Genomic DNA, 24025 nt, shown 5'->3' with positions numbered 1-24025 from the left:
ACAGCTGTCCTAGGACTATAAGGCCAAGTGTAAAAAGGGGACCTGACGTGGATCCTGGAGAACTGTGGTGTGTGCGGAGCACGCTGGTCAATAAAACCTATTTTAAACAACCATTTCACTGCATTATTATTCAGGTTGTAAATATTCATCTACAAATTAAGAAATACCAGGATGGAGGGGATCGATAGCCTTTTCGTATTGACAACATGAGCACGACGGAGTCAAAATAATGCCTACCTTGTCACATATAAATACTAAATATGGATTCTATTAAGACCAATCCATTCACACCAAGCCCAATGAATATTTAGGAATCATAAACTAATTTTTAAAAAGGCACAAGCCCTGCAGCTGCGGTCATTCGATGGCATTGGCATATGTTCTTCAAAGAGAGGATGCCATCATGACAGACTTCGGTGGGGTGGAGGTCAGAGACCTGGCAGTGTGGTGCCAGGACAACAACCTCTCCCTCAACGATGAGACAGCCTACAGGGAGGAGGTCAGAGACCTGGCAGTGTGGTGCCAGGACAACAACCTCTCCCTCAACGTGAGCAAGACAAAGGAGCTGATCGTGGACTACAGTCGGCTACCACCCAGTACCCTGCCCTGAACCTTAATCACCGTTACCTTAGTCGCCATTACAAGTCGGCTACCACCCAGTACCCTGCCCTGAACCTTAATCACCGTTACCTTAGTCGCCATTACAAGTAGGCTACCACCCAGTACCCTGACCTGAACCTTAATCACCGTTACCTTAGTCGCCATTACAAGTAGGCTACCACCCAGTACCCTGCCCTGAACCTTAATCACCGTTACCTTAGTCGCCATTACAAGTCGGCTACCACCCAGTACCCTGACCTGAACCTTAATCACCGTTACCTTAGTCGCCATTACAAGTAGGCTACCACCCAGTACCCTGACCTGAACCTAAGTCGCCGTTACAAGTCGGCTACCACCCAGTACCCTGACCTGAACCTTAGTCGCCGTTACAAGTCGGCTACCACCCAGTACCCTGACCTGAACCTTAGTCGCCGTTACAAGTAGGCTACCACCCAGTACCCTGCCCTGAACCTTAGTCGCCGTTACAAAGTCGGCTACCACCCAGTACCCTGCCCTGAACCTAAGTCGCCGTTACAAGTCGGCTACCACCCAGTACCCTGCCCTGAACCTTAGTCGCCGTTACAAGTCGGCTACCACCCAGTACCCTGCCCTGAACCTAAGTCGCCGTTACAAGTCGGCTACCACCCAGTACCCTGCCCTGAACCTAAGTCGCCGTTACAAGTCGGCTACCACCCAGTACCCTGCCCTGAACCTAAGTCGCCGTTACAAGTCGGCTACCACCCAGTACCCTGCCCTGAACCTAAGTCGCCGTTACAAGTCGGCTACCACCCAGTACCCTGACCTGAACCTTAGTCGCCGTTACAAGTCGGCTACCACCCAGTACCCTGCCCTGAACCTAAGTCGCCGTTACAAGTCGGCTACCACCCAGTACCCTGCCCTGAACCTTAGTCGCCGTACAGTCGGCTACCACCCAGTACCCTGTCCTGAACCTAAGTCGCCGTTAAGTCGGCTACCACCCAGTACCCTGACCTGAACCTTAGTCGCCGTTACAAAGTCGGCTACCACCCAGTACCCTGCCCTGAACCTAAGTCGCCGTTACAAGTCGGCTACCACCCAGTACCCTGCCCTGAACCTTAGTCGCCGTTACAAGTCGGCTACCACCCAGTACCCTGCCCTGAACCTAAGTCGCCGTTACAAGTCGGCTACCACCCAGTACCCTGCCCTGAACCTAAGTCGCCGTTACAAGTCGGCTACCACCCAGTACCCTGACCTGAACCTAAGTCGCCGTTACAAGTCGGCTACCACCCAGTACCCTGACCTGAACCTTAGTCGCCGTTACAAGTCGGCTACCACCCAGTACCCTGCCCTGAACCTAAGTCGCCGTTACAAGTCGGCTACCACCCAGTACCCTGCCCTGAACCTAAGTCGCCGTTACAAGTCGGCTACCACCCAGTACCCTGCCCTGAACCTAAGTCGCCGTTACAAGTCGGCTACCACCCAGTACCCTGCCCTGAACCTTAGTCGCCGTTAAAGTCGGCTACCACCCAGTACCCTGACCTGAACCTAAGTCGCCGTTACAAGTCGGCTACCACCCAGTACCCTGACCTGAACCTTAGTCGCCGTTACAAGTCGGCTACCACCCAGTACCCTGCCCTGAACCTAAGTCGCCGTTACAAGTCGGCTACCACCCAGTACCCTGCCCTGAACCTTAGTCGCCGTTACAAGTCGGCTACCACCCAGTACCCTGACCTGAACCTTAGTCGCCGTTACAAGTCGGCTACCACCCAGTACCCTGCCCTGAAACTTAAAGACTGATGCCCTATAGTCATGGAACACTGGTCACTTTAATCATATTTACGTTTTACCTACATCATACAGTGGCCTTCAGAAAGTCTTCACACATTGTGTTGTGTTAGTGCCTGAATTTAAAATGGATTACATTTACATCGTTTGGTCACTGGCCTACACACAATACCCCGTAATATCAATGTGGAATTATCATTTTCCAAATGTTTACAAATTAATTAAAAATGAAAAGCTTAAATGTCTTGAGTCAATAAGTATTTAACCTCTTTGTTATGGCAAAATAAGTTCAGGAGTAAAAATGTGCTTAAGTTACATAAGTTGTGTGCAATAATAGTGTTTAACATGACTACCTCATCTCTGTACCCCACACATCTGTAAGGTCCCTCAGTCGAGCAGTGAATTTAAAACACGGATTCAAAGACCAGGGAGGTTGTCCAATGCCTCACAAAGAAGGGGAACTATTGGTCGGTAGATGGGTAGAAATAAAAAGCAGATATTGAATATACCTTTGAGCATGAAGTTATTAATGACACGTTGAATGGGGTATGAATACACAGTTACTACAAAAGATACAGGCGTCCTTCCTAACTCAGTTGCCAGAGAGGAAAGAAATCGCTCAGGGATATCGACATGAGGCTAATGGTAAAGTTAGAATGTAATGGCTGTGATGGGAGAAAACTGAGGATGGATCAACATTGTAGTTACTCCACAATACTAACCTAAATGACAAAGTGAAAAGAAGGAAGCCTGTACAGACTAAAAATATTCCAAACAGAAAAATTCACTAAATTAAATGTGGCAAAGTGTTATGTTTGGGGCAAATCCAAAACACCACCACTCTCTATATATATTCAAGCATAATGGTGGCTGTGTCATGTAAATCCAAGAGGAAAACCTGGTTCAGTCTGCTTTCCACCAGAAACTGGGACATGAATTCCCCTTTCAGCAGGACAATAATCAATAACACAAGGCCAAATATACACTGGAGTTGCTTATCAAGAAGACAGTGAATGTTCCTGAGTGGCTGAGTTACCGTTTTTACTTAAATCTACTTGAAAATCTATGGCAAGACTTGAACATTGTTGTCGAGCAATGATCAACAACCAATTTGACAGAGCTTGAATTTAAAAAATTAAGAATAGGCAAATTTTTATTTATTTATTTTATTTCACCTTTATTTAACCAGGTAAGCAAGTTGAGAACAAGTTCTCATTTACAATTGCGACCTGGCCAAGATAAAGCAAAGCAGTTCGACACATACAACGACACAGAGTTACACATGGAGTAAAACAAACATACAGTCAATAATACAGTAAAAAAAAAAACAAGTCTATATACAATGTGAGCAAATTAGGTGAGAAGGGAGGTAAAGGCAAAAAAGGCCATGGTGGCAAAGTAAATACAATATAGCAAGTAAAACACTGGAATGGTAGTATTGCAATGGAAGAATGTGCAAAGTAGAAATAAAAATAATGGGGTGCAAAGGAGCAAAATAAATAAATAAATTAAATACAGTTAGGAAAGAGGTAGTTGTTTGGGCTAAATTATAGGTGGGCTATGTACAGGTGCAGTAATCTGTAAGATGCTCTGACAGTTGGTGTTTAAAGCTAGTGAGGGAGATAAGTGTTTCCAATTTAAGAGATTTTTGTAGTTCGTTCCAGTCATTGGCAGCAGAGAACTGGAAGGAGAGGCGGCCAAAGAAAGAATTGGTTTTGGGGGTGACTAGAGAGATATACCTGCTGGAGCGTGTGCTACAGGTGGGAGATGCTATGGTGACCAGCGAGCTGAGATAAGGGGGACTTTACCTAGCAGGGTCTTGTAGATGACATGGAGCCAGTGGGTTTGGCGACGAGTATGAAGCGAGGGCCAGCCAACGAGAGCGTACAGGTCGCAATGGTGGGTAGTATATGGGGCTTTGGTGACAAAACGGATAGCACTGTGATAGACTGCATCCAATTTGTTGAGTAGGGTATTGGAGGCTATTTTGTAAATGACATCGCCAAAGTCGAGGATTGGTAGGATGGTCAATTTTACAAGGGTATGTTTGGCAGCATGAGTGAAGGATGCTTTGTTGCGAAATAGGAAGCCAATTCTAGATTTAACTTTGGATTGGAGATGTTTGATATGGGTCTGGAAGGAGAGTTTACAGTCTAACCAGACACCTAAGTATTTGTAGTTGTCCACGTATTCTAAGTCAGAGCCGCCCAGAGTAGTGATGTTGGACAGGCGGGTAGGTGCAGGTAGCGATCGGTTGAAGAGCATGCATTTAGTTTTACTTGTATTTAAGAGCAATTGGAGGCCACGGAAGGAGAGTTGTATGGCATTGAAGCTTGCCTGGAGGGTTGTTAACACAGTGTCCAAAGAAGGGCCGGAAGTATACAGGATGGTGTCGTCTGCGTAGAGGTGGATCAGAGACTCACCAGCAGCAAGAGCAACATCATTGATGTATACAGAGAAGAGAGTCGGTCCAAGAATTGAACCCTGTGGCACCCCCATAGAGACTGCCAGAGGTCCGGACAGCAGACCCTCCGATTTGACACACTGAACTCTATCAGAGAAGTAGTTGGTGAACCAGGCGAGGCAATCATTTGAGAAACCAAGGCTGTCGAGTCTGCCGATAAGGATGTGGTGGTTGACAGAGTCGAAAGCCTTGGCCAGATCAATGAATACGGCTGCACAGTAATGTTTCTTATCGATGGCGGTTAAGATATCGTTTAGGACCTTGAGCGTGGCTGAGGTGCACCCATGACCAGCTCTGAAACCAGATTGCATAGCAGAGAAGGTATGGTGAGATTCGAAATGGTCGGTAATCTGTTTGTTGACTTGGCTTTCAAGACCTTAGAAAGGCATGGTAGGATAGATATAGGTCTGTAGCAGTTTGGGTCAAGAGTGTCCCCCCTTTGAAGAGGGGGATGACCGCAGCTGCTTTCCAATCTTTGGGAATCTCAGATGACAAGAAAGAGAGGTTGAACAGGCTAGTAATAGGGGTGGCAACAATTTCGGCAGATAATTTTAGAAAGAAAGGGTCCAGATTGTCTAGCCCGGCTGATTTGTAGGGGTCCAGATTTTTCAGCTCTTTCAGAACTTCAGCTGAATGGATTTGGGAGAAGGAGAAATGGGGAAGGCTTGGGCGAGTTGCTGTTGGGGGTGCAGTGCTGTTGACCGGGGTAGGAGTTGCCAGGTGGAAAGCATGGCCAGCCGTAGAAAAATGCTTATTGAAATTCTCAATTATGGTGGATTTATCAGTGGTGACAGTGTTTCCTATCTTCAGTGCAGTGGGCAGCTGGGAGGAGGTGTTCTTATTCTCCATGGACTTTACAGTGTCCCAGAACTTTTTAGAGTTAGTGTTGCAGGAAGCAAATTTCTGCTTGAAAAAGCTAGCCTTGGCTTTTCTAACTGCCTGTGTATAACGGTTTCTAGCTTCCCTGAACAGCTGCATATCACGGGGCTGTTCGATGCTAATGCAGAACGCCATAGGATGTTTTTGTGTTGGTTAAGGGCAGTCAGGTCTGGGGAGAACCAAGGGCTATATCTGTTCCTGGTTCTAATTTTCTTGAATGGGGCATGTTTATTTAAGATTGTTAGGAAGGCATTTTTAAAAATATCCAGGCATCCTCTACTGACGGGATGAGATCAATATCCTTCCAGGACACCCCGGCCAGGTCGATTAGAAAGGCCTGCTCGCTGAAGTGTTTCAGGGAGCGTTTTACAGTGATGAGTGGAGGTCGTTTGACCGCTGACCCATTACGGATGCAGGCAATGAGGCAGTGATCGCTGAGATCTTGGTTGAAGACAGCAGAGGTGTATTTAGAGGGGAAGTTGGTTAGGATGATATCTATGAGGGTGCCCGTGTTTAAGGCTTTGGGGGGGTACCTGGTAGGTTCATTGATAATTTGTGTGAGATTGAGGGCATCAAGTTTAGATTGTAGGATGGCTGGGGTGTTAAGCATGTTCCAGTTTAGGTCGCCTAGCAGCACGAGCTCTGAAGATAGATGGGGGGCAATCAGTTCACATATGGTGTCCAGAGCACAGCTGGGAGCAGAGGGTGGTCTATAGCAGGCGGCAACGGTGAGAGACTTGTTTTTAGAGAGGTGGATTTTTAAAAGTAGAAGTTCAAATTGTTTGGGTACAGACCTGGATAGTAGGACAGAACTCTGCAGGCTATCTTTGCAGTAGATTGCAACACCGCCCCCTTTAGCAGTTCTATCTTGTCTGAAAATGTTGTAGTTTGGAATTAAAATTTCTGAATTTTTGGTAAAAATGTTTTACTCATGGGTGTAAATACTACTGTATGATGATTTCTGTATTTAATTTTCAATAAATATCTTACATTTCCTAAAAACATGTTCTCATTGTCATTATGGGCTATTGTGCGCAGATGGTTGATTTTTTTTAAAATCTTTAATTCAGGTCGTAACAACAAAAATGTGGATTGTATATACCGGATTTTTCGTTCAGATATTCCTTAATTTCATTACATTTATTCTTGGGATTTGTGTGTATCGTTATATATATATATATATATAAAAATCAAGCCACCCACCAATTCGGAGGTACATATATATATATTTTTTATAGCTTTTGTTACATTTTGCATATACACAGTACTTTTATGTACAGCAATCACACAATACATTACTGAACATAAACTCTTTAATCCCAACCCTCAGCACATCCCACCGATCACCGTAGACCCCCTCAGCACATCCCACCTATCACCGTAGACCCCCTCAGCACATCCCACCTATCACCGTAGACCCCCTCAGCACATCCCACCTATCACCGTAGACCCCCTCAGCACATCCCACCTATCACCGTAGACCCCCTCAGCACATCCCACCTATCACCGTAGACCCCCTCAGCACATCCCACCTATCACCGTAGACCCCCTCAGCACAGCTTGTTTGATTGCCTTGCGGAGGGAATAGCTACACTGTTTGTATTCGGTCATGTTTCCGGTCACCTTGCCCTGATTAAAAGCAGTGGTTCGTGCTTTCAGTTTCACGCGAATGCTGCCATCAATCCATGGTTTCTGGTTTGGGAATGTTTTAATCGTTGCTATGGGAATGACATCTTCAACGCACGTTCTAATGAACTCTCTTACCGAATTAGCGTATTTGTCAATGTTGTTGTCTGACGCAATACGAAACATATCCCATTCCACGTGATGGAAGCAGTCTTGGAGTGTGGAATCAGATTGGTCGGACCAGCGTTGAACAGACCTCAGCATGGGAGCTTCATGTTTTAGCTTCTGTCTGTAGGCAGGGAGCACCCAAATGGAGTCATGGTCAGCTTTTCCGAAAGGAGGGCGGGGGAGGGCCTTATATGCGTTGCGGAAGTTAGAATAGCAATGATCCAAGGTTTTACCAGCCCTGGTTGCGCAATCGATATGCTGATACAATTTAGGGAGTCTTGTTTTCAGATTAGCCTTGTTAAAATCCCCTGCTACAATGAATGCAGCCTCAGGATATATGGATTCCAGTTTGCAAAGAGTCAAATAAAGTTCGTTCAGAGCCATCGATGTGTCTGCTTGGGGGGGAATATATACGGCTGTGATTATAATCGAAGAGAATTCCCTTGGTAGATAATGCGGTCGACATTTGATTGTGAGGAATTCTAAATCAGGTGAACAGAAGGACTTGAGTACCTGTATGTTGTTATGACCACACCACGTCTCGTTAACCATAAAGCATACGCCCCCGCCCCTCTTCTTACCAGAAAGATATTTGTTTCTGTCGGTGCGATGCGTGGAGAAACCAGCTGGCTGCACCGACTCCGATAGAGTCTCTCCAGTGAGCCATGTTTCCGTGAAGCAAAGAACGTTACAGTCCCTGATGTCCCTCTGGAATGCTACCCTTGCTCGGATTTCATCAACCTTGTTGTCAAGAGACTGGACATTGGCGAGTAGTATGCTAAGGAGTGGGGCGCGATGTGCCCGTCTCCGGAGCCTGACCAGAAGACCGCTTCGTTTGCCTCTTTTACGACGTCGTTGTTTTGGGTCGCAGGCTGGGATCCATTCCGTTGTCCTGGGTGAAAGGCAGAACACAGGATCCCCACCGGGAAAGTCATATTCTTGGTCGTACTGATGGTGAGTTGACGCTGCTCTTATGTTCAGTAGTTCTTATCGACTGTATGTAATGAAACCTAAGATGACCTGGGGTACCAATGTAAGAAATAACACGTAAAAAAAACAAAAAACTGCATAGTTTCTGCATAGTTTCCTAGGAACGCGAAGCGAGGCAGCCATCTCTGTCGGCGCCGGATGGAGACAGCCTTGTTTTAATCCTCTTTTAAAAGCTCAAAACGTTTTAAGTAGTAACCATTATTTACTATTTTTACACCTTGGGTTGCTGTACATAACTTGAACCCATTATATAAGAGATTCAGCGAAATTAAAGTAATCCAGACATTTCTAAAGAAATTCTTATCGTACTTTATCAAACGCCTTTTAAAAATCTGCTCTGAAGACGTTGTACTGTGCACCTCCCGTAGTCTGTTCTGGACTTGGTGACTGTGAAGAGACCTCTGGTAGCATGTCTTGTGGGGTATGTATGGGTGTCTGAGCTGTGTGCTAGTAGTTTAAACAGACCTCTGGTGGTATGTTTTGTGGGGTATGTATGGGTGTCTGAGCTGTGTTCCATTAGTTCAAACAGACCTCTGGTAGCATGTCTTGTGGGGTATGTATGGGTGTCTGAGCTGTGTGCTAGTAGTTTAAACAGACCTCTGGTGGTATGTTTTGTGGGGTATGCATGTGTGTCCGAGCTGTGTGCCAGTAGTTTAGACAGACCTCTGGTGGTATGTCTTGTGGGGTATGTATGGGTGTCTGAGCTGTGTTCCATTAGTTCAAACAGACAGCTCAGTGCAGCCAACATGTCAATACCTCTCATAAATACAAGTAGTGATGAAGTCAATCTCTCCTCCACTTTGAGCCAAGGGAGATCGACATGCATATTATTAATGTTAGCTCTCTGTGTACATCCAAGTGCCAGCCGTGCTGTCCTGTTCTGAGCCAATTCCCTCTTCGTGGCACCTGACCACACGACTGAACAGTAGTCCAGGTGCGACAAAACTAGGGCCTGTAGGACCTGCCTTGTTGATAGTGTTGTTAAGATGGTAGAAACTAGGGCCTGTAGGTCCTGCCTTGTTGACAGTGTTGTTAAGGCAGAGCAGCACTTTATTATGGACAGACTTCTCCACATCTTAGCTACTGTTGTATCAATATGTGTTAACCATAACAGTCAAAATTATTTATTACAAGATTTAGTTGAAGTTTGCGGTTTAGTGAATGATTTGTCTCAAATACAATGCTTTAAGTTTTATAAATATTTATGACTAACTTATTCCTTGCCACCCATTCTGAAACTAACTGCAGCTCTTTGTTGAGTGTTGCAGTAATTTCAGTCGCTGTAGTAGCTGGCTTTACTCAAAGCCAGTGGCATGTCCCTGCTTTTTAAATCTGGCAGCTGATTTCATAGTTGAACCACTTACATATATGTTCAATTTAACCCTGGAATGTAATGAAATTCCAAAGATATGGAAATCAGCATTTTAAAAAGGGGAGATCCAACTCTTTTAAATAATTATAGGCCAATCTCAAAGCTGTCACCCCTGGTGAAAATACTTGAAACCCTTGTAAGTGAACAGCTAAGAGTTATTTGCTAACTATTTTATCAATGTACCAATCGGGATTCAGGAATAGCATAACACAATTACAGCAACCATGAAGGTTTTAAATGATATCACTGAAGCCATTGACAAAAAACAGCACTGTGTCTCACTTTTTATTGATCTCTCTAAGGCTTTTGATACAGTTGATCATGCTATACTAAGGCAGAGATTGTCGAGTGTAGGTCTTTCGGAGCATGCAGTTGCATGGTTTGCTAACTATCTGTCTGATAGAACTCAGTGCACTCAATTTGATGGGCTTATGTCTGTTAAATTGTCTGTCTTGAATGGTGTGCCCCAAGGCTCTGTACTTGGTCCTCTCTTATTCACTATTTATATAAATGATTAAGACAAAAATGTCTAAAATGCACAACTTCATTTTTATGCTGATGATACTGTTATTTATTGTTGTGCCTCGTCTCTCACAAAAGCTTTCCAGAAGTTGCAAACTGCTTTTTATACTGTTCAACATACCTCGTGTCAATTGAAGCTTATCCTCAATACTGCCAAAACTAAACTAATGGTGTTTTCTAATGAAAGAAATAGACCTCTGAACCTTTCACCTATTAGTACCTGTCAGGGCAAGGAGATTGAGGTTGTAACCTCATAAATATCTTGGAATTTTAATTGATGACGGCCTCTCTTTTAAATTGCATATTCAACAACTTACAAAATAATTGAAGCTGAAATTGGGATTTTATTTTAGGAATAAGGCCTGTTTTTCTTTTGAAGCCAGAAGGAGGCTAGTATCAGCTACATTTATGTCTTTACTAAACTATGGGTATTTTATATATGAATGCTTCCGCTCAATGTTTGAGATCAATTGACACTCTTTACCATGGCACTTTGAGATTTATTTTAAACTGCAAAACCCTTACGCACCACTGCACTTTGTATACCAGGGTTGGCTGGCATTCTCTAGTCACTTGTAGGCTCAGTCACTGGTATACTTTTATTTACAAAGCCATTTTGGGTTTACTACCTTTTTATTTGGCCATTTTTATTGTTCAGAAATGTGGAGGCTAGTAGGAGACACCTGAAACCCCACCTCTTTAAGGAATACCTAGGATAGGATAAAGTAATCCCCCCCCTTAAAAGATTTAGATCCACTACTGTTCCTCTGGATGTCATAAGGTGAAAGCACCAATTTGTAAGTCGCTCTGGATAAGACTTAAATGTAAATGTAATGGTGGGTACTCTGTTCGTTCACTGGACTAACTGTTCCAAATGTCAGAACTGAATTTATTAAAAGGGCTTTTATGTACTCTGCGCCATCGTCTTGGAACGCCTTACAAAATACTTGTAAACTGGAAGATTGGTATTTTTAAATCACTGATGAAGGATTTTGAGGCTGATTCTCTGACCTGTCAATGTTTTTAATTTGCTGTTTTTGATTTTGTTATACTCTTGTGAATTCAATGGATTTTACTAAATTACTTGTAGTTTTTCATGTCTGTCTAATTTTGTAATGACTTGGTGCTGCCCATCTTGGTTAGGACGCTCTTGAAAAATAGATTTTAAATCTCAATGAGCCCTTCCTGGTTAATTAAATAAAAGGTTAAATAAAATAAAATGTTATTAGTAAAGATTGAAAAAAGTAATGGGCCTAGACAGCTGCCCTGGGGAATTCCTGATTCTACCTGGATTATGTTAGAGAGGCTTCCATTAAAGAACACCCTCTGTGTTCTGTTAGACAGGTAACTCTTTATCCACAATATAGCCATAACAGATTTGGTCCTGTTTCAGTAGTAATGAAATCATAATTTATTGACTACCTGAAAGTCTACAATTGTTACAGGAGTAATTAAAACATGCTAATACTGGATTTGAGTACATCAAAAAGGTCATATATCTGTACCGGTATACCATCAAGCCCTGGTGTTTATCCAGACTGAAAAATTATAATTGCCTCAAAAAAAGAAAAAAAAGTTCCTCCTCTAAGTTGGCCTTCACACATGTCTTTCTGTAAATGTGTTAATCCTACATTATTATTAGGAAATACATCCTTACAGTTATCATTCAGCGGAAAAGGAGACAAAAAGAAAACATGTTTAAAATATTTTTGCTTCCTCTTTAAAAATATTGTTTTGTATTGTTAGTTATACTGCACTGTTGGAGCTAGATACATAAGCATATCGCTGCACCTGCGATAACATCTGCAAAATATGTTTACGAGACCAATAACATTTGACTCTGTTGTGCCCTCCAGGCAGCAAGGTTAAGTTGATTAGTAATGACAGATTCCAGGAATGTTCTGCCTGTTTGTTCAGCAACCCTCACAATGCAGCCTGTTACTGAGGCCCAGTAGAGCGCTCCATATAGGCCCTTTGTCCCACTGAATCCCTCAAATACACACTCCTCTGTCTCAGTCTTTCCCTCAGTCACTCGCTCTTACCCTCGGGCTCTCTGTTCCTCTCCTAACCCACCGTCCTCCCTGGCCGTGCTGTCTGACCTCTCTCCTCCCCCACGGTCCTCTCTGACCTCTCCTCCCCCACCGACCTCTCCTCCCCCACCGACCTCTCTGGCCGTTACATTACCCTGGCTGTCCCGGCGCGGTAATTACATTACCCTGGCTGTCCCGGCGCGGTAATTACATTACCCTGGCTGTCCAATCTTTCTTTCTGAACAATCTTCCCTACCTTCAGGTTATCTACAGAACAGCAACTGTCCCTCCCTACCTTCAGGTTATCTACAGAACAGCAACTGTCCCTCCCTACCTTCAGGTTATCTACAGAACAGCAACTGTCCCTCCCTACCTTCAGGTTATCTACAGAACAGCAACTGTCCCTCCCTACCTTCAGGTTATCTACAGAACAGCAACTGTCCCTCCCTACCTTCAGGTTATCTACAGAACAGCAACTGTCCCTCCCTACCTTCAGGTTATCTACAGAACAGCAACTGTCCCTCCCTACCTTCAGGTTATCTACAGAACAGCAACTGTCCCTCCCTACCTTCAGGTTATCTACAGAACAGCAACTGTCCCTCCCTACCTTCAGGTTATCTACAGAACAGCAACTGTCCCTCCCTACCTTCAGGTTATCTACAGAACAGCAAGAGGAACTGTCCCTCCCTACCTTCAGGCTATCTACAGAACACCAAGAGGACCTGCCCCTCCCTACCTTCAGGCTATACTCCAACCCGAGCACTCCGTTCTTTCACCTCAGGTCTCTTGGCCCTCCCACCCCTACAGAAGAGCAGCCCCCACTCAGCCCAGTACAACCTCTTCTCTGTCCTGGAATCCCAATGATGGAACAGCAGAGTCCCTGCTCATCTTCCCGAAAACATCTGAAACAGTATCCTAAATAATCCTCCTCCTCCTCACCTCGACCATCACACAGTTCACCGTCACACAGTTCACCGTCACACAGTTCACCGTCACACAGTTCACCGTCACACAGTTCACCGTCACACAGTTCACATAGCTTACTAGAGGAGCATCCCACCATGGGATTGAACCACAGAGACCGTGCTGAACACTCGTTCCATGACGCTACAGTTAAACTATAAGAGTGGGTTACTCTAAACTACGAGCTGGGCTCTTTCTGATACACTCAGCCCCTCCAACAATGCCATTATTCTACAAACTTGGAGAACACAGGAAAGCTTGGGGAGAGAAAGAAGACGTGAGAAAGAATTCTAAGTTAAGGTGACTCGGTCTTCCTGACAAGCTCCCGACCCGACCCCACCCCCTGCCCCAGTCCCCCTGGTAGATGAGCACAGGTCCACATCCAGGTCAACTTCAGCCACTACATGGCTAGTCACAGAGGCTAGGAACCACTAGCTATCCTCCCACCACATAACCCTCAGGGCTGAAGGGAAGACCACACAACTATTAGCTGAGATCATCTGCCTCATCACTCAGCATGTCTGCTCGAAAACAAGTATGATTCAACATCTGCTGCATTGATGAGAAGTGGAATTATTCAGGTATCTGAGCTGCCAAACTAACCGTCCTCACATCATGTCAATGTGATGTTTCATCTTTATTTCCTGATCTGGCTCTGATGAGCCATCTTGTTAATCATCGTGTTATTAGTCTACAATCAATGGCTTTTCTCAGACCATCACAGCCTCTACCTACAGAGGAAACAGAGGAAGTGGTCCTGAGCGTTTGCTGGAGGACCCTGAGGAACCATCAGCCCATTTCCTGTTATATTCCTCTTATATCATATCAGGAGAGGCATAGGGTGAATGTACCTCAGAGGGGAGCAGCACTGAGACAGTAGTAGACTAGATGTGTCCTGGTGGGGAGCTGTAATGTAGACTAGATGTGTCCTGTTGGGGAGCTGTAATGTAGACTACATGTGTCCTGGTGGGGAGCTGTAATGTAGACTACATCTGTCCTGGTGGGGAGCTGTAATGTAGACTACATCTGTCCTGGTGGGGAGCTGTGATGTAGACTACATGTGTCCTGGTGGGGAGCTGTGATGTAGACTACATGTGTCCTGGTGGGGAGCTGTGATGTAGACTACATGTGTCCTGGTGGGGAGCTGTAATGTAGACTACATCTGTCCTGTTGGGGAGCTGTGATGTAGACTACATGTGTCCTGGTGGGGAGCTGTAATGTAGACTACATCTGTCCTGTTGGGGAGCTGTGATGTAGACTACATGTGTCCTGGTGGGGAGCTGTAATGTAGACTACATCTGTCCTGTTGGGGAGCTGTGATGTCACTTCCCTTCTGTTATAGTACATCTCCTGCAAAAACAAACAAGACACGAAACTCAAAGAACAAACAGTGCCGTCACACAGCCAATTATTTACTTCACTGCAAAGACATTCACAGCTGGTTTATATATCACTTGGGTATAAGCTGCTGATTGTGGGATGTTTGCTATGCTAGCCCATTCAGAAACAATGATTGTTGAATACAGCTGGAATAGAACTTGCATTAGAAACTGGAGTCTGAGTAGAGAGGAGAAAAATATAGCACTCTAACCAACCGTCCGTCTTCCAGATGAAAATCAATGCTGTTGTGTCAATATGAACAGTGTAGGCCCACTAGTGTACCACTACTAAATAATATTACATTTACATTTAAGTCATTTAGCAGACGCTCTTATCCAGAGCGACTTACAAATTGGTGCATTCACCTTATGACATCCAGTGGAACAGTAGTGCATCTAAATATTTTAAGGGGGGGGGGGTGAGAGGGATTACTTTATCCTATCCTAGGTATTCCTTAAAGAGGGATTACTTTATCCTATCCTAGGTATTCCTTAAAGAGGGATTACTTTATCCTATCCTAGGTATTCCAAATGAACAAGCATTCTGTTCTGGTAGAGTGCAGTTCAACTCGTTCTCCCAGTCCCTCTGAGCAGCAGAGCAGGAAGCCTCCCAACAGCTGCTAGACCAACAGGGCTGCTAATGCTATCGGGCTGCTGCTAGACGTCCAACAGGGCTGCTAATGCTATCGGGCTGCTGCTAGACGTCCAACAGGGCTGCTAATGCTATCGGGCTGCTGCTAGACGTCCAACAGGGCTGCTAATGCTATCGGGCTGCTGATAGACGTCCAACAGGGCTGCTAATGCTATCGGGCTGCTGCTAGACGTCCAACAGGGCTGCTAATGCTATCGGGCTGCTGCTAGACTCCCAACAGGGCTGCTAATGCTATCGGGCTGCTGCTAGACGTCCAACAGGGCTGCTAATGCTATCGGGCTGCTGATAGACGTCCAACAGGGCTGCTAATGCTATCGGGCTGCTGATAGACGTCCAACAGGGCTGCTAATGCTATCGGGCTGCTGATAGACGTCCAACAGGGCTGCTAATGCTATCGGGCTGCTGCTAGACGTCCAACAGGGCTGCTAATGCTATCGGGCTGCTGATAGACGTCCAACAGGGCTGCTAATGCTATCGGGCTGCTGATAGACGTCCAACAGGGCTGCTAATGCTATCGGGCTGCTGCTAGACGCCCAACAGGGCTGCTAATGCTATCGGGCTGCTGCTAGACTCCCAACAGGGCTGCTAATGCTATCGTGCTGCTGCTAGACGTCCAACAGGGCTGCTAATGCTATCGGGCTGCTGATAGACGTCCAACAGGGCTGCTAATGCTATCGGGCTGCTGATAGACGTCCAACAGGGCTGCTAATGCTATCGGGCTGCTGATAGACGTCCAACAGGGCTGCTAATGCTATCGGGCTGCTGCTAGACGTCCAACAGGGCTGCTAATGCTATCGGGCTGCTGCTAGACGTCCAACAGGGCTGCTAATGCTATCGGGCTGCTGATAGACGTCCAACAGGGCTGCTAATGCTATCGGGCTGCTGATAGACGTCCAACAGGGCTGCTAATGCTATCGGGCTGCTGCTAGACGTCCAACAGGGCTGCTAATGCTATCGGGCTGCTGATAGACGTCCAACAGGGCTGCTAATGCTATCGGGCTGCTGATAGACGTCCAACAGGGCTGCTAATGCTATCGGGCTGCTGCTCGACGTCCAACAGGGCTGCTAATGCTATCGGGCTGCTGATAGACGTCCAACAGGGCTGCTAATGCTATCGGGCTGCTGCTCGACGTCCAACAGGGCTGCTAATGCTATCGGGCTGCTGATAGACGTCCAACAGGGCTGCTAATGCTATCGGGCTGCTGCTAGACTCCCAACAGGGCTGCTAATGCTATCGGGCTGCTGATAGACGTCCAACAGGGCTGCTAATGCTATCGGGCTGCTGATAGATGTCCAACAGGGCTGCTAATGCTATCGGGCTGCTGCTAGACTCCCAACAGGGCTGCTAATGCTATCGGGCTGCTGATCGACATCCAACAGGGCTGCTAATGCTATCGGGCTGCTGCTAGACTCACAACAGGGCTGCTAGAAGGGGGTGACTGGCTGCAGGGCCGGGGGAGGGGGCAGCAGCTCCTCCATCTACAGTCATCACTTCATAGGAAAATAAGGGCATGTCTAAGTCCAATGAGAGCGAGAACGCAGGAGAGCGAGGACAAGGAGAGAGAGACAGGAGAGACAGCAAGGACAAGGAGAGAGACAGGAGAGAGACAGCAAGGACAAGGAGAGAGACAGGAGAGAGAGACATCAAGGACAAGGAGAGAGACAGGAGAGAGACATCAAGGACAAGGAGAGAGAGACAGGAGAGAGACACAGCAAGGACAAGGAGAGAGAAAGACCATTGCTGCTTGCAGAGCGCCACCAGACCAGGAAGTGACACACAGAGAACAGGAAGGAAGAGGAAACAGCTGGACAGACATAGATTCTGGTTCCACTGGCTTCTAGTCAAAGCTCACATCCACTACAAGACCATGGTACTTGCTCACAGAGCAACAAGAGGAACTGCCCCTCCCTACCTTCAGACTATGCCCAACACAAGCAGTCCATTCTGCCACCTCTGGTCTACTGGCCCTCCCACCCCTACGGGAGGGCAGCTCCAGCTCAGCCTAAGCTCTTCTCTGTCCTGGAAAATCATGGTGGAACCATCTTCCCCCTGAAGCTAGGACAGAAGAGTCCCTGTCCATCTTCCCCCTGATGCTAGGACAGCAGAGTCCCTGTCCATCTTTCCCCTGATGCTAGGACAGCAGAGTCCCTGCCCATCTTCGCCCTGAAGCTAGAACAGCAGAGTCCCTGTCCATCTTCCCCCTGATGCTGGGACAGCAAAGTCCCTGTCCATCTTCCCCCTGAAGCTAGAACAGCAGAGTCCCTGTCCATCTTCCCCTGATGCTAGGACAGCAGAGTCCCTGTCCATCTTCCCCCTGATGCTAGGACAGCAGAGTCCCTGTCCATCTTCCCCCTGAAGCTAGAACAGCAGAGTCCCTGTCCATCTTCCCCCTGATGCTAGGACAGCAGAGTCCCTGTCCATCTTCTCCCTGATGCTAGGATATCAGAGTCTCTGCCCATCTTCCCCCTGAAGCTAGGACAGCAGAGTCCCTGTCCATCTTCCCCCTGAAGCTAGGACAGCAGAGTCCCTGTCCATCTTCTCCCTGATGCTAGGATATCAGAGTCCCTGTCCATCTTCTCCCTGATGCTAGGATATCAGAGTCTCTGCCCATCTTCCCCCTGAAGCTAGGACAGCAGAGTCCCTGTCCATCTTCCCCTGAAGCTAGGACATCAGAGTCTCTGTCCATCTTCCCCTGATGCTGGGACAGCAGAGTCCCTGCCCATCTTCCCCCTGATGCTGGGACAGCAGAGTCCCTGTCCATCTTCCCCCTGATGCTGGGACAGCAGAGTCCCTGTCCATCTTCCCCCTGATGCTGGGACAGCAGAGTCCCTGTCCATCTTCCCCCTGATGCTAGGACAGCAGAGTCCCTGCCCATCTTCTGAAAACATCTGAAACGCTACCACTTCAAAGAGCATCTTAAATAATTCCACAGCACCAGCTCCTCACCCCCACCCCAAAAAAGCCATTGGTGAACTAACACTCGTACTTGACTTCGCTGAGGAAAAATGTACTGACTGATGTGTGGTTTACCACCGAGCTACCTGGACATGAATGCACTGAAGAGCAAGTTGCTCTGGATAAAAGAGCCTCTCCTAAATGACTAAAACAAAAGCATTTAAAATGGTTCCACTCCTGACAAACACAGACAGACCACCATCAGGATGGACAACACACAGACCATCAGGATGGACAACACACAGACAGACCACCATCAGGATGGACAACACACAGACCGACCACCATCAGGATGGACAACACACAGACAGACCACCATCAGGATGGACAACACACAGACCATCAGGATGGACAACACACAGACCATCAGGATGGACAACACACAGACCATCAGGATGGACAACACACAGACAGACAGACCACCATCAGGATGGACAACACACAGACAGACAGACCACCATCAGGATGGACAACACACAGACAGACAGACCACCATCAGGATGGACAACACACAGACAGATGTTTTCTATTGTGTTATTGACTGTACGTTTGTTAATTCCATGTGTAACTCTGTTGTTTTTGTCGCACTGCTTTGCTTCATCTTGGCCAGGTCACAGTTGTAAATGAGAACTTACCTAGCCTACCTGGTTAAATAAAGGGTTAGGCTTATATATATATATATATATATATAACAAATAAATAAACAAATAAATATATCAAGACCATTTCAAGGACAGCTTTTTTCCATCTACGTAACATTGCAGAAATCAGAAACTTTCTGTCCAAAAATGCTGCAGAAAAATTAATCCATGCTTTTGTCACTTCTAGGTTAGACTACTGCAATGCTCTATTTTCTGGCTACCCGGATAAAGCACTAAATAAACTTCAGTTAGTGCTGAATACGGCTGCTAGAATCCATCTCTTCAGTGGGTCATATGATTGAGTGTAGTCTGGCCCAGGAGTGGGAAGGTGAACGGAAAGGATCTGGAGCAACGAACCACCCTTGCTGTCTCTGTCTGGCCGGTTCCCCTCTTTCCACTGGGATTCTCTGCCTCTAACCCGATTACAGGGGCTGAGTCACTGGCTTACTGGGGCTCTCTCATACCGTCCCTGGGAGGGGTGCGTCACCTGAGTGGGTTGAGTCACTGATGTGATCATCCTGTCTGGGTTGGTCACTACTGACACCATCACAGTCTAATCCGATAATCTATTGGTCACTACTGACACCATCACAGTCTAATCAGATAATCTATAGGTCACTACTGACACCATCACACAGTCTAATCAGATCATCTATAGGTCACTACTGACACCATCACAGTCTAATCAGATAATCTATAGGTCACTACTGACACCATCACAGTCTAATCAGATAATCTATAGGTCACTACTGACACCATCACAGTCTAATCAGATAATCTATAGGTCACTACTGACACCATCACACAGTCTAATCAGATAATCTATAGGTCACTACTGACACCATCACAGTCTAATCAGATAATCTATTGGTCACTACTGACACCATCACACAGTCTAATCAGATAATCTATAGGTCACTACTGACACCATCACAGTCTAATCAGATAATCTATTGGTCACTACTGACACCATCACACAGTCTAATCAGATAATCTATTGGTCACTACTGACACCATCACAGTCTAATCAGATAATAATCTATAGGTCACTACTGACACCATCACACAGTCTAATCAGATAATCTATAGGTCACTACTGACACCATCACAGTGACACCATCACAGTCTAATCAGATAATCTATAGGTCACTACTGACACCATCACACAGTCTAATCAGATAATCTATAGGTCACTACTGACACCATCACAGTGACACCATCACAGTCTAATCAGATAATCTATTGGTCACTACTGACACCATCACAGTCTAATCAGATAATCTATTGGTCACTACTGACACCATCACAGTCTAATCAGATAATAATCTATAGGTCACTACTGACACCATCACACAGTCTAATCAGATAATCTATTGGTCACTACTGACACCATCACAGTCTAATCAGATAATAATCTATAGGTCACTACTGACACCATCACACAGTCTAATCAGATAATCTATTGGTCACTACTGACACCATCACAGTCTAATCAGATAATAATCTATAGGTCACTACTGACACCATCACAGTCTAATCAGATAATCTATAGGTCACTACTGACACCATCACAGTCTAATCAGATAATCTATAGGTCACTACTGACACCATCACAGTCTAATCAGATAATCTATAGGTCACTACTGACACCATCACAGTCTAATCAGATAATCTATTGGTCACTACTGACACCATCACAGTCTAATCAGATAATAATCTATAGGTCACTACTGACACCATCACACAGTCTAATCAGATAATCTATAGGTCACTACTGACACCATCACAGTCTAATCAGATAATCTATTGGTCACTACTGACACCATCACACAGTCTAATCAGATAATCTATAGGTCACTACTGACACCATCACAGTCTAATCAGATAATCTATTGGTCACTACTGACACCATCACAGTCTAATCAGATAATCTATTGGTCACTACTGACACCATCACAGTCTAATCAGATAATCTATAGGTCACTACTGACACCATCACACAGTCTAATCAGATAATCTATTGGTCACTACTGACACCATCACAGTCTAATCAGATAATAATCTATAGGTCACTACTGACACCATCACAGTCTAATCAGATTGAGGCTCTGCTGAAACCATCACAGTCTAATCAGATTGAGGCTCTGCTGAAACCATCACTAGTCCTCAGTCTAATCAGATAATAATATATAGGTCACTGCTAAGGCTCTGCATGGCCTAATACAGCTGCTCACTTCATAATGTTGGGTCTTGCTAAGTATCCCATCACAAATGGCACCCTATTCCCTATATAGTGCACTACATTTGACCAGAGCCATATGGCCCCTGGTCAAAAGTAGTGCACTTCATAGGGAGCAAGGTGCCATTTGTGACATGCTAGGACTTCAGTCCCACTGCTGGAACAATCTGCAGATCTGGTTGAAATTGGACGAAGCAACGGCACTCAGACAGTGTCGGATATTGGTTGAAGACCTGGCAGCTGAGAGATGTCTTGTGTATTTCAACTGTTTCTAGTATCCTATAAAAATGTGGAAATTGGCAAATGCATTGCTCCCTTGTAAAATACCTTAGTCTCAATGGGACTATAAAGGTCAAATAAAGACATTTGATACCCATTTCCTGATACATGGAGTCCTGCAGGGCAGTTTAGAGTGGCTCAGTGGTTCCGTTTCTAAATTAATCCTTCTCTTTTCAACACCAGCTACTAGATTAATCTGACTTTGAGTGAAGGTGGAATCAGGGGTTTGATCTTCCGGACTGAGGGGGGAGGTTGAAGAGTGTACAGTCAGCAGCACACTGATCAGCTATAACAGGACCAAGGTTGAGTGTCTGTGTTTATGTTGGTGCATTCATCCCATGTAGACAGGAGGTATTGAGGAAGTTACTGACTCACTGCATCCTTCAGATGGCTCAGAGTAATGCCTCGATCACACCAGGGGCATCAATGGACTGCTTGTGTTGGGCATAGTCTGAAGGTAGGGAGGGGCAGTTCCTCTTGTTGCTCTGTGAGCAAGTACCATGGTCTTGTAGTGGATGTGAGCTTTGACTCCCGGTCACGGCCGGTTGTGGCACAGCCTGGGATCGAACCCAGGTCTGTAGTGACGCCTCAAGCACTGCAATGGCACTGGGGAGGCCCGCTTCACTACTTTTCTGCCAACGCACAGATAGCCTTGAACGTTGTGATTGGCCACACCTTCACTTTCTGATGGCACCTTCGTTACAGTTTCTGCATTGTCAGTAGGACACTGTAGAAAGAGTAATGAACTTCAATACTGTGCCCACTGAAGAAAAACTGATTCTTATAGAGTTGGAAGGCTATTCAAACAGCATAAAGCAGAGTTGGTGCTATCTGATCATCAACAGTGTCATTCAACCTTAATATTGAAATGAATTGTCTGACGTTAGCATTCTGTGTGTGTGTGTGTGTGTGTGTGTGTGTATATAAACCACTGGTTTTACATGTAATACCCACAATGCAATATGGTGGGCCTCTTTTCCATGTCTTCCTCATCATACTTTTGCATAAACAAAATTGGGGAAAGAAAAACATCCATGTCACAAGAATATTAGTTAGCTACATGACATTAATCAGGGCGCGTGTCAGACAGCTGTGTTTTAAATTATTAATAATAATTAAATACTAGCCTATTTTATGACTTTGGGATCTCTTCCTTTTAACTTTCCCAAATGTAATTTGGACAAATTCCAAAATAAATCCCATTCCTCTCGGCCGACACCTAGTCCTCATAAACGAGTTTGACGACTGAGCACTCTGTTCAAAATATTAATCACAAAAAGTACTTTCATCGATTGGACTTGATTTGTGTGTGGAATAGGCTACTTCTGATCTCAATTTGAGCAGATAATTATCTGTAAAGCCAAAGAGCAGCGTCGTTCCACACGTAGCTGTCCGCGGTAGTTGATGTGTGCGGGGACGGGAGTCGCCTACCTTCCGAAAGTTCCAGCTCCAACTCCGCCAGCTTCTCCCGGACCTCCACCGGCAGTGACATGGCGATAGCCGGGCTCGGTTCCAACATCATTAGTAATCCGGTAGAATTCCTCTCAGCCATGATGTTCCGGTCCGAGTGGGCCGAGACTCCCCGTCGAGGGACGGAGTGATGTTCAGCCGGTTGCCTGGTGTAACGTTAGCAGGCGGGTGGTGGCTACTGCAGACAGATGTGCGGAAAAGCCCTACATCACCCTGGCACAGACTGGCATTGGCTCGTTAGCTAACCCTGCTAGACACATTCCTAAAGTAACGTTGAGGCTAAATCACCAAACAGTTACGAATTCGGTTGATCTGGACAGAGGTGTGTTTCCTAATCCACGGTGTCTGCGTCGAGCGGATTTGAACCGGTAACTCATCCATCTCTGGTGCACAGCACCGCCGCCATTGCATTATAGTAACAGCAGCCCGAAGCACGTTCACGGTGTCTGGCGCGTCATGGGGAACATGCATGCTCACCTACATACCGGGACGTTTTGCATATTGGCTACACATTGTTCCTGCATCACATGTAAAACCATGGAGAGGGGGGGGAATAACATCACAGACAGTCGACAGGACTTCTTGGACAAAACCTCTGAGAAATCAGACTGATTGACACCAGATGAGCTGCTGACACCGAAGTTAACCTGGACAGCCATCTAGCGGTGTGGTGCAGTTTAACGTTCTTCTTCTTCGAGGAGGTTTAACGGTGGTTGGCATCCAACAAATGTTGCATTACCGCCACTCACTAGACTGGAGTATAACACCCTTCCACGTTGCTTGAAAATTAACATGAATAAATCACCAAATAACCTTCGTTTAAACCTACACTAAAACCCCCCACCCTACTCCACTATTTAAATACCCTACCATCTAACCCTACACTAAAACCCCCACCCTACTCCACTATTTAAATACCCTACCATCTAACCCTACACTAAAACCCCCACCCTACTCCACTATTTAAATACCCTACCATCTAACCCTACACTAAAACCCCCACCCTACTCCACTATTTAAATACCCTACCA

At 45.7% G+C, this 24025-nt stretch overlaps 1 protein-coding gene across 1 annotated transcript in view; it reads right to left on the bottom strand.

The window, feature by feature from the left end:
- Positions 1-23821, bottom strand: part of dip2a (disco-interacting protein 2 homolog A) — a 299931-nt gene extending 276110 nt beyond the window's left edge. The window contains exon 1 of the mRNA XM_065019803.1: positions 22956-23821. Coding sequence (XP_064875875.1) covers positions 22956-23076 — 121 coding nt within the window. The 5' untranslated portion in view covers positions 23077-23821. The remainder of the gene's footprint in view (positions 1-22955) is intronic.
- Positions 23822-24025: the final 204 nt, after the last annotated feature.

This window comes from Oncorhynchus nerka, linkage group LG1, assembly GCF_034236695.1.
Source record: "Oncorhynchus nerka isolate Pitt River linkage group LG1, Oner_Uvic_2.0, whole genome shotgun sequence".
Lineage (NCBI taxonomy): Eukaryota > Metazoa > Chordata > Actinopteri > Salmoniformes > Salmonidae > Oncorhynchus > Oncorhynchus nerka.
This window is presented reverse-complemented; position numbering and strand designations above follow the sequence as displayed.